The sequence below is a fragment of the Taudactylus pleione genome, unplaced genomic scaffold (genome assembly GCF_031769625.1).
Source record: "Taudactylus pleione unplaced genomic scaffold, aTauple2 ptg000436l, whole genome shotgun sequence".
Taxonomy (NCBI): domain Eukaryota; kingdom Metazoa; phylum Chordata; class Amphibia; order Anura; family Myobatrachidae; genus Taudactylus; species Taudactylus pleione.
Window position 1 is genome coordinate 10,652,308 of NW_028284838.1, and position 12,286 is coordinate 10,664,593.

The 12,286-nt window shown below is 43.8% G+C and overlaps 1 protein-coding gene across 1 annotated transcript in view; it reads left to right on the top strand.

The window, feature by feature from the left end:
• ERICH6 (glutamate rich 6) overlaps nucleotides 1–12,286 on the top strand; it is a 95,201-nt gene that overhangs the window by 74,784 nt on the left and 8,131 nt on the right. The window contains exon 12 of the mRNA XM_088447708.1: nucleotides 5,948–6,103. Coding sequence (XP_088303834.1) covers nucleotides 5,948–6,103 — 156 coding nt within the window. The remainder of the gene's footprint in view (nucleotides 1–5,947; nucleotides 6,104–12,286) is intronic.

Sequence of the window (12,286 nt, forward strand, 5' to 3'; positions counted from 1 at the left end):
CCGATGCCTCCACCGCTCTGGTGGCGAGCTCATGTATTTGCCGGATATGGTGTCGAAAATTGTGGTCCTGTGTGGGATCTTTCACAACATCGCCATAAGGAGTGGTGTCCCAATGCAGCCAGAGGATGCCTTACCTGAGGATGGCCCCCCCGAGGTTGGTCGGAGGTCAGTATGTGGGGGGGCCATACGCGATGATGTGGTGGCCAGATTTTTTAGGTAAGTTTTTACAAAACAACAGTGTTTATACCTAATGTGTTTGGGTTTGTTTGCGAACCTCTAATTTTTTGTTGTTTTTTTCACCATCTTCTGTTTTATCACATAATCTTTGGCACTCCAACGCTCACTACTTCCTGCTACCCTTACCAAACCTGGATCTGGACATTTTGGGAATATATTATGGAACCCATATCGCAACGCCATGTTTGTGGAATCATGTTGGCATCGTCCTTCGTCAACCAGTTCTTGATTTGTTGTTTTTGGTTTGTTTTTGTTTGGTATGTGTTGTATTTGAGATTATCACTGTGTGTTTTTTTTGTGAGTGACCACTTTGATTTATCAGTTATGTTGTGAATAAATGTTTTTAGAGTGAAATGTTCTTCCTTTTTTTGGACGTTACCAGCAAGTGTAATCAGGTTCACACACGGTACATTTGACTAAGGGGTAATCCAGTACTGTCGGCAGTAGAGCTAAAATGAAATCTGTTTTCATGTTCAAAACCCACACCAAAAGGAAGCCTGTACAATCATTTGGCTTTGTAAGATTGGCCTAAGCAGCTTGCACACCAACTAGGAACCTGTAAAATGTAGAAATATCTAATTGACACTACACCCAAAAAGGGAAATGACATTGTGACTGTTATGTGTTTCTTGTGGCTGTTTTACATACAAATACAAAACACAATCTTACTTTAAAAAAATGGAAATCCTTGCAGGAACAGTCTACTTATGTCAGGGTAAACAATCTTTGGGTTTCAAAAAACGAATTAGCCGGAATGTATGTTTGAAAAATACAATTTAATTGGAAAAAAAACAACCAAAAAAATAACTATTGGCAAAGGATGCCAGACAGACGGTCAAGGGCCACGAGCACCCCAATTATATGTTGGCGCATCTGGGCCACACAGTCTTGGACTTCTTGACGACGCCTCTGTTCCTCTGTGGGTGAGAAAAGTGTGTGGATTAATACAACAATAGGGAAACCACATTAGAAATTTTAAAATACAACGAAATCACTCCCAAAAAAAAACAAACCCAAAAGCAAAAAATTTGGGGGCTGCAAAAAAAACAAGGCCTATGTACAAATTCCCCCAGGTGTGATATGTATATGTTGAAATCAGCAGGAACAGGTAAAGGCAATCTGCTAAATCCACAAAAGGCGACCCAAAAACCCCAAATAAAGGAACGACACATGATTACATACACACAGTTTGTGCTTTAAAAAAAGGCGAAAGAAAAACATACCGGTTGACAAAACGGCAGCTCCGGAAGTCCCACCATCGTCCTCCTCGGAGGACCCTCCATTCCCCAAAGATCGGGGCGGGGTTATTACGGACTCCGGGGAGGGGGTAATTGGAAGAGGGGTGGTTGGAGGAGAGGGGGAAGTGGGACGGAGGGGAAGGAGGCCCGACATTTCCGGGCGAGGGTCTTGGAAGGCTGGGGAGGAGTGGGGAATCGGGGAATTATTGGGGGTGGAGTGTTGGCTGGGGGTTGGGGAGAGTGGGCGTGACCGCCGTCTGGCCGGACGGTGACGGCGTAGTCTTGGCTGTCCCCCCAGGGTCGGACTGGCCCACAGGGGTACAGGGGAAACCCCCGGTGGGCCCCAGTGCCTGAGGGCCCATCCCCTTCTTTAGGGATCAGGTTCCAGACTGTGCACTTGAATTATACTGGACAGGACTATTGTGTATTTTCTACAATGCACTGCTGCTTTTAATATTGTACATGATCATGCATTCACTAACAGTATTTACTATATACATGTATATATTTAAAGGGGCCCAGACCCCCTCTGTAGGCTGGCCACACCCCTAAGTATGGGCCCCTATCACTGCATTCCCCCGGTGGGCCCTTCATGCCCCAGTCCGACACTGTGTCTCCCTAAAAGATGTCAAACAAATTGTGGTTAGTTTCTGCACAAATCCTGGCCAAAAAACAATTTAAAATCACCCCCCACCAACAAAAAACATGCAAATATGAGTAGAATGAATAAATATGAAATAGAGGGAAAACATGGCCATGCAAATATGAGTAGAATGAATAATTATGAAATAGAGGGAAAACATGGCCATGCAAATATGAGTAGAATGAATAATTATGAAATAGAGGGAAAACATGGCCATGCAAATATGAGTAGAATGAATAATTATGAAATAGAGGGAAAACATGGCCATGCAAATATGAGTGGAATGAATAATTATGAAATAGAGGGAAAACATGGCCATGCAAATATGAGGAGAATGAATAATTATGAAATAGAGGGAAAACATGGCCATGCAAATATGAGGAGAATGAATAATTATGAAATAGAGGGAAAACATGGCCATGCAAATATGAGTAGAATGAATAATTATGAAATAGAGGGAAAACATGGCCATGCAAATATGAGTAGAATGAATAATTATGAAATAGAGGGAAACCATGGCCATGCAAATATGAGTAGAATGAATAATTATGAAATAGAGGGAAAACATGGCCATGCAAATATGAGTAGAATGAATAATTATGAAATAGAGGGAAAACATGGCCATGCAAATATGAGTAGAATGAATAATTATGAAATAGAGGGAAAACATGGCCATGCAAATATGAGTAGAATGAATAATTATGAAATAGAGGGAAAACATGGCCATGCAAATATGAGTAGAATGAATAATTATGAAATAGAGGGAAAACATGGCCATGCAAATATGAGGAGAATGAATAATTATGAAATAGAGGGAAAACATGGCCATGCAAATATGAGGAGAATGAATAAATAGGACAGACATGAAAACATGCACACGCAGTTTGGGCCACAAAGACAAACATGAAAAACAAAATACATAAAACTTACTTTCTGAAATCTGCATGCGAAAGCATGCCAGCAAGCGGGGCGTTCGCCGTTGCAGGTCCGACCACCTGCTCTCCAGCTGGCCGATGTTGCGGCGTGAGCCGAAGGAGCGCAGGCGGGCCCGTGCCTCCGCATATGCAGAACGCTTCTGCCGGTTGCTGATGGGTGGAGGCTGGCTGGTGATACGCCTATCTATCACCTCCGTTAGCACCAGCAGCTCGCGCTTGGTGAATGCGGAGGATCTCATGATGGCAATGGTGTTTTTCCTAAAATACATTTTTGATAAAGTGGCCAAAAAATTTCTGATTGGCTAATGTATTTGGGAAATTAACAGGAGCAATTCTATTGGTTAGTGTATGAGTCATGTGTTTGACAGGGCCAGAAATCTCTGGAGAGTTATGATAGGCTTGATGCAGTGACATGCGTAAGCAAATTTAAATAAAGAAATGAACCCCGGGAAATATGCGGGGATCCAAAGCAATAGAACAATTGTTTAATTGTGGGTAACATGTTTATTGAGCAATAAAAGCGAATGTTTAAGCCGTACGTATTCTGCGGGAAAACACAAACACGGACAAGAGTAAAGTTTCTTGCATTGTGTTGAAAAAAAACAAACAATTAAGCTAATTGATACATTGATTGGCATGATACGATTGATGGAGGTAGGCAGAATAAAGGAGCAGGTAATCGACATCTGACAAGGCCACTTCCGGTTTATACTTGTGCGTACGTTCCCTTCAAGCCATTTTGGGGATGTTCGCTCGCTATTTCGCACGCTCGTTAGTTTGAGGAGGGGTCGTCTGAGTTTGGGGAGGATTTTTAGATGTGTTCGAAAATACGAGCGAGCCCTTGAATTTAAATATTTTTGTACGTACGCCTAACGTACGTTCGCCCGCTTGCGAGTGGGTCTGAATCAGGCCCATTGACAGAATTTTCATATTTTGGCCTCTATTCACCACCACAATGGCTTTGAAATGAAACAAACAAGATGTGCTTTAACTGCAGACTTTAAGATTTAATTTGAGGGTAATTATATCCAAATCAGGTGAATGGTGTAGGAATTACAACGGTTTCTATATGCGCCTCCCACTTTTTAAGGGGCCAAAAGTAATGGGACAGACTAAACAATCCTAAATCTAACTTTCATTTTTTAATACTTTGTTGCAAATCCTTTGCAGGCAATTACAGCCTGAAGTCTGGAACGCATAGACATCACCAGACGCTGGGTTTCATCCCTGCTGATGCTCTGCCAGGCCTCTACTGCAAATGTCTTCAGTTCCTGCGTGTTCTTGGGGCATTTTCCCTTCAGTTTTGTCTTCATCAAGTGAAATGCATGCTCAATCGGATTCAGGTCAGGGGATTGACTTGGCCATTGCATAACATTCCACTTTTTAGCCTTAAAAAACTCTTTGGTTGCTTTTGCAGTATGCTTCGGGTCATTGTCCATCTGCACTGTGAAGCGCCGTCCAATGAGTTCTGAAGCATTTGACTGAATATGAGCATATAATATTGCCCGAAACACTTCAGAATTAATTCTGCTGCTTTTGTCAGCAGTCACATCATCAATAAATACAAGGGAACCAGTTCCATTGGCAGCCATACATGCCCACGCCATGACACTACCACCACCATGCTTCACTGATGAGGTGGTATGTTTTGGATCATGAGCAGTTCCTTTCCTTCTCCATACTCTTCTCTTCCCATCACTCTGGTACAAGTTGATCTTTGTCTCATCTGTCCATAGGATGTTGTTCCAGAACTGTAATGGCTTTTTTAGATGTTGTTTGGCAAACTCTAATCTGGTCTTCCTGTTTTTGAGGCTCACCAATGGTTTACATCTTGTGGTTAACCCTCTATATTCACTCTTGTGAAGTATTCTCTTGATTGTTGACTTTGACACATATACACCTACTTCCTGGAGTGTTTTTGATTTGGCCAACTGTTGTGAAGGGGTTTTTCTTCACCAGGGAAATAATTCTTCTGTCATCCACCATAGTTGTTTTACGTGGTTTTCCGGGTCTTTTGGTGTTGCTGAGCTCTCCAGTGCGTGCTTTCTTTTTAAGAATGTTCCAAACAGTTGATTTGGCCACACCTAATGTTTTTGCTATCTCTCTGATGGGTTTGTTTTGATTTTTAAGCCTAATGATGGCTTGCTTCACTGATAGTGACAGCTCTTTGGATCTCATATTGAGAGTCGACAGCAACTGATTCCAAATGCAAATGTCACACCTAGAATCAACTCCAGACCTTTTACTTGCTTAATTGATAATGAAATAATGAGGGAATAGCCCACACCTGTCCATGAAATAGCTTTTGAGTTGATAGTCCCATTACTTTTGGCCCCTTAAAAAGTGGGAGGCACATATAGAAACCGTTGTAATTCCTACACCGTTCACCTGATTTGAATGTAATTACCCTCAAATTAAATCTGAAAGTCTGCAGTTAAAGCACATCTTGTTTGTTTCATTTCAAATCCATTGTGGTGATGAATAGAAGCCAAAATATGAAAATTCTGTCAATGTCCCAATATTTATGGACCTGACTGTATATATATATATATTTATAATTATTGGGTACGTCTTAGACACATTGAACCCAGATGTTAATTGCAGCTGTCATCATCAACATCTCACAGCTTGTCTAAACAGATGCATTTGCACTTTTTGGCAGCCATGTTGCCCACAATTAGCAGCAACACACCCTAACTGTACTTTGGCCACACATACAGTACATACCCTCCCCAACCCCTATCTATTCACTAGAAAGCAATGACATCGCTGAAGCATGAACTACAAAGTGGATCTTCCCACAAAATGGCTGCCTCCACTGTGTATGCAGCACATACTATACATTTTAAAGGTTTGCATTTCCAAGATCTTTTGTTATATGCCTTATCTTGCAGCTATCCTTCTGGAAATCTGGCCATTATTGTCATTCCAAGTAAAGTAAAAGATTGTATCTACATTGTCCAAGAAGATACAGGACACAGTGCAGACATCCTGGCGGTATTTGCATCTTCTGGGAAGGCTACCTGCTATCACCCTAACAGGACTGTATGGTATAAGAATTTCATTTTATTTTTTCCAAACTTTTTTACTTTACATTTTACAGAAGGGGAAAACAATCATAGATAGGTCCAAGCTGAACATAGACATGAACAGAAACATATAACAGTAGAGCAGTAGGTTACATTTAGAACAAGGTATTTGTGTAATTTGAAATAACAGGCATCAGTGAGGACCTGGATAGAATATTTCTGGCTGTAATAGGAAGAGGAGGTGAGGGTATTTATAAATGAGTAGGGATGGCAATGGGGTAAGAGGTATGAAAATGGAGGTGGTTGGGGGCAGTATAGGCTAGGAGGGGGCAAGAGGGAGCCAAGTGGCTGACTGAAGGGCTTCCGGAGTATAGAAAGACAGTAAAAAAGTCGACAATGTCTAGATAGACACCAAATGTTAGACAGTCAATAGGTCGACAGGGACAATAGGTCGACACGCTAAAGGTCGACATGTAAGAAGTTCAACAGGTACATATGATCATCATGTTCAAAAGGTCGACATAAAAATGGTCGACACGTGATTCTTTATTTTGTGTGTGTTAGGCTTAGGGTTAGGCACTCAACGGCGAGTTAGGTTTAGGCACCCACCCAGATGGTAAGGGTTAGGCACTTACCCCGATGGTTAGGGTTAGGCACCAGGAGAGAGTGTTAGGATTAGGCACTTACCGGAAGGTTAAGCACTAGAATGGACGGTTAGGGTCAGGCACTTACGCCAACGGTTAGGGTTAGGCACCAGTAAGGAGGGTTAGGGTTAGGTACCAAGGGGAGGGTGAGGGTTAGGGTAAAGATTAGGGCTAGAAGGTAAAAAAAAATCATGTGTTAACCATTTTGTGTCGACCGTTTGACCATGTCAACCATTTGCACATGTCGACCTTTTTACATGTTGACATTTAGGTTGTCAACCTATTGTCCCTGGCGACCATTTGTCCCTGTCCACCTATTGACTTCTAACATGTGGTGTCTATCTAGACACTGTTGACCCTTTTTTCTGTCTGTCTGTTAATCCACACCCAACTGAAGGCAGGTAGACCCCGGAAGAGAGCCATATCATGCTGGGCCTGGTAAAGTGGCATTATATATTTATTATATTAAGAGTGCCTGGTGGTACCATATTTGTCTACTGTGTTGTTTTGGAGATTAGTGATGTACGAACAGTATCTTATTTATCACTTCTTAACAGGATGGCAGATGGGGCTTTTTCCAGCTGTAGGCTATCTGGTATTTTGCTGCACAGGTATCATGCAGGATCAGCATGTTTATAGATGTATTGATCTGCCCACCTGTGGCACAGAGAAGCATGTCAATAGGAGAGAGAGTGGTATGTAGGCCAGATACAGATGTTGTAATGGAAATATGCATGCCCCAGAATAGGAGTACATTTGGGAAAGTCCACCAAATGTGATATAAAGTGCCAATATGGCCATGCTATCTTGAGCAGGACGGGCGTGTTATGGTAAATTTTATAGTGTTACTATGGGACTAAAACAAAAGCGACACATCAGGCAGGAAAGAGGAACTGCACAGGTTGTCACAGGTACAGGGTGCTAGAATTAACACTATTTTAGTAATATTGACACCTACCTGTTCTTTAGGGATTGTGTTCTGCAAAATTCTATGTAAGGAGCTTAAAAAGATAATGTGGGAGGTGTAAAGGAAGGGGCACAGATTTGATTTTGTTAACCTTATAGACTGAAGCATCGTGAACTTTGGATACATCTCAGCACAGTATGGGAATGGATGTACCTGGTTTAGTAAGCGTAATGATGACATTTTTTGCAAAGGGAGATTTTATATTGGGATGTGTGTTACTGACACTAGAGATGTCCAGGTTAGATTTATAATCTAAAGGTTCTATGATTAAGGCAAAAATAAGGTGTAAGAGTCGGCATCTTTGCTTGTTGCCATTGGTTATGCCAAAGTGGTCACATTTTAGACCACCTGGGAGAATGACAGACGAGGGACTGTGATAAAGGACCTAGGCCCTCATTCAGACCCGCTCGCAAGTGCTATGCGCTCAAAAGCGGATCGATGGTGGGGCACTGCGGATGCGCCGCGTGCGCAAGCCCCGGAGCGAGAGAGAAATTCTCTCGCCCCGGAGCTCGCTACAAACGGGGCGGCTGTCGATGTTGATCGACAGTTCGCCCCGTATTGTAGGCGGGGACAGGGGGCGGCTGGCCAAACTGAGGCGTTCCCGAAGGAACGCCTGCCGTTTGGGGGCGGCCCTACTGACACGAGTGATGTCAGTAGTGAGCTTCCGGCTCTATTAGAGTCGATAGCTCACTGGTGCTTGCGGCAGACGTGATCCTACCACAAGGGTCTCGTCGCAAGCCCCCATCACCTGGCCGCTCGCTAAAACTGTGGGTGGTCACCCACAGCTTAGCGAGCGGCCAGGAGGCCGGCTTTAAAAAAAAAAGCGGCCTTCCTCATTTAGAGCGCGCGCTCTGAATAAGGGCCCTGGTGTGCAATTAATTGTAGTTTCATTTATATAGTGAATGGCATCAGTTGTGTGTCTGGAGTTGTAATGCAGCGTGCGTGTGGCATATGAGAAGTATGAGGATTTTTTTTATCAAATTAATACATTCATATTTGCCTCGTTAGCAAGCTGTTAATATTAAACGTCCTATCTGCATTCCCAAACCTAGGGGGCTGATTCAGCGCTGAACGCAGATTCACGATTATCGTGAATCTGCGCATGCACAGGACCCGTTCTGCAAATGTGATCACAGCCCCTGCTATGCCTCTGTTTGATTGACCTCGCTCACAGTGCTGGGATCGAAAATACAGCTGGGGGTGACACACACCTCCTGCTGCATTTTCATGCTAGCGTGCAGCTTTGCAGTTCCGTCCTAGGCTGAATCTCGCCCCTAATACCTAACTGGTTTCATGCAGCAGGTTCCTGGTGGTCACTATAGCATTTGACATTCCAAACAATGTACATATATGACATTTTAATTCATGCTAAAATTATACATTATTTTAGCTGCTGATGAAAACCAAATTACATATGTTTGATTTTAATTAAATTGTCTAAAAGCAAGTATGATTCTAACCAAGAAATGGTCTGTTGCTGTTCAACAACAGAGTAAATTGCTTTGCAGTGGCAGTAATAAGCACATAGACATAGCTAAATACGTTACTTAGATGAAGATTAATGTGCTTAGCAGTTGTGAGCCTTGTAAGATTATTACCAGAGACCTCTAAAATAAAAGTGCAGCAACTCAAACCAGCCACCCAGATGATAATGCAGTCATTAGGAAGCTCTATGTGAAATGTAAAAATCCACATCTACCAATAAATTAACCTTAAATGGATAGTGAAAGAGTATACAACTCTGCATTTTCCTTGCCCATAAGAACCAAAGACGCTGTACCAAGATGGTAAATCTATTATTCTTAGGTATGTTCTGAGTGCTATATGGTTATCTGCTACTCCGTCCCACCCCCTCCCATCCCTGTCCTCCCCATCTTGTTATACTTAACCCCTGTTCCTGGTCCTTTTCTCTGGGTGGTCTGTCCTGCCATTGCCTGTGGCTCCCACTGCGCACACTGTGTATGCGCACTCCGCAGCCGCGATGATGTAATTTCTATCAGCGGTCAATTTTATTATATAGAATGCTATCCTTTATACGGCACCGTCCTATTACACTGCACTATAGAGAGATTATCATTGCGCCCAGGCTTCAGTAAACCTGTAGGAAATGATTGAGGAAGTGATACAGATATTCTGTCAATCATGAGGTTGCTTACCAGCTATGTTACACACTGGCGAGCACTAGCATGGGAAGTAGGAGCTACTTGCTGACTCGTTAGACTAGTCTTAATGTAACATTGTCTGGTTTACAATAAATTGGTTCAGTAGAAACCAACTCTGCTTTTAAGCTCTTTTTACTGCACAATTGTATTCTTATATCTCTATAATATAAAAACAGTAATTCTTCTGTACTTTTAGAAAGGTAATCAGATTTTCTGTCACTCAACTGCCTCAGAACTATAACTCAATATACATCAAATAATGTATATCATCCATGGTGAGTCGGTTCTTTATGCATCACATAGAAGCACCGTTGTTCCTTCAGATCATACTCATTTAAATTCATCACACAGAAAGCATTGTATTGAAGAAATAAAGTCAACCTGCTTTATAACATTGTGGACTATTGTTAATTTTAACTTTATGTCCGGGGTTCTCAACATCAACCCTTAGGTTTTCCTAACAAGTCAGGTTTTGAGGATTTCTGTCTGTGGAAGCAGGTGGGATAATTACAGCCTGTTGCTTGGGAAGCGATATTTGCTAACATACTACAAATGATGTTACTAGAAAATATATGCTGTCCTAATTAAAATCACCTGGAGTAAGTGTAAGTAGCCATCTTAAGGTGGTCGCCTTTGCTCAGAGGTGCCAAGGGGGGGTGGGGAAGCAGGTACTACTTACCCAGGCCTGGGTTGCTGGAGGGGCCAGGATCAGTAGCACATTGGGCAGGGTGAGAGAGGAGACTGCTGCTGGTCAGCGACAGCGGTATCTATCTCCAGCCCAGCACACACTGCTGTGTACTGGGCTGGGGATAGAGGGTCCAGGAAGGCTGCTGGCACTGAGCAGCAGCAGTCTCCTCTCTCTCCCTGCAAGTGTTATGGGGGGGGGCTATCTGCCAAGTTCAAAACTGCTTCTGGAAGTAACGGCAGTACAAGAAAGTTTGTCAGTAGCTGTGTAAATTGGGTTTCCATGGATGAGCAGACGCACACAAGCCACAGATCACCATGCACAATGCCAAATGATGTCTAGAGCGGTGTAATGAACACCCCACTGTACCCTGTGGAAACGCATGCACTGGTCTGACGAAGCACGTTCACAATCCGGCAGTGTGATGGATGAATCTGGGTTTGGTGGATCCAATGAGAACCCTTTTAGGCCAAATGTTATATAATGTTACTGCTAAACTCTCACATTTTCTAAACTCTCACCCTATCACAGTACATTTGGCCCTTTGTATCTGAATGCATACTGCCAACTGTAATGTTTGGTGGGAAATAATGATCTGATACTGTTTTTCATAATTTGGCCTAGGCTCCTTATTTTCCACAAAAGGAAATAATAACAGTTTACTGTTTTAACATGACAATTCCCCAATACACAAAGTGAGGTGCTTAAAATAATGGATTGCTGAGTTTGGTGTGAAAGAATTTGGCCGGTCTCTGAAGTCCAGAATCTTGACTTCAACCCCATCAAACTCCTTTGGGATGAATTGGAACACCAATTGTGAGTCAAGTTCTTATCATCAGGGCCACTGAGACAGCCACAGGGCCCAGGTACTGAAGGGGGCATGGCCAGAGCGGGGAGATGTGGCCACGCCCCCTCCAGAACAAAATTCAAGGGAAAATACTGTGTGCAGCACCGGAAAGCAGTTTGAGCAATTGTTTGCCCTTATACAGTGCCGCTAGTAGTGGTCCCCCCATGCAGTGCCCCCAGTAGTAGTCCCACCTATGCAGTGCCCCCAGTAGTGGTCTCCCCTATGCAGTGCTCCCAGTAGTTGTCCTCCCTACACAGTGCCCCCAATAGTGGTCCCCCTTATACAGTGCCCCCAGTAGTGGCCCCCCTATGCAGTGCTCCCAGTAGTGGTTCCCCCTTTACAGTGCCCCCAATAGTAGTCCCCCCTGTGCAGTGCCCTCAGTACTAGTCCCCTCTATGCAGTGCCCACAGTAGTAGTCCCCCCAATGCAGTGCCCTCGGTAGTAGTCCCCCCTATGGAGTGCCCTCAGTAGTGCCCCTAGTATAGTGCCCCAATAGTAGTCCCCCCTATGCAGTGCCCTTATATAAAAATACACACACAAAAAAAAACCTCTTGAATCCCAGCTCCTGCCGTGCCCACCGCTGTCCAATCCTCATGACGTCTCTCCCATCACCCACTGCGGAAGCCGGAAGGCGGGGCTCATGAGTGAGCTCCTGCCGGACCGCGCATATCGCACTACTCTGACATGAAATCAATTTCCTGGACCTCGGCCGACAGCACTCCCCCACGCCGACGGTGCCCAGGGCACGTACCCTGCTCGACCGCCCCACGTTACCCCACTGCCTGTGCTGTCTCCTTACCTGGCTGCACGAAGACCCGACTGCCAAAGGCGGGGCCTCTTGCTATTGTGTTCTACTGCACATGGGCGGACATTACGCCCATCTTCAGCTATGTCCTAAG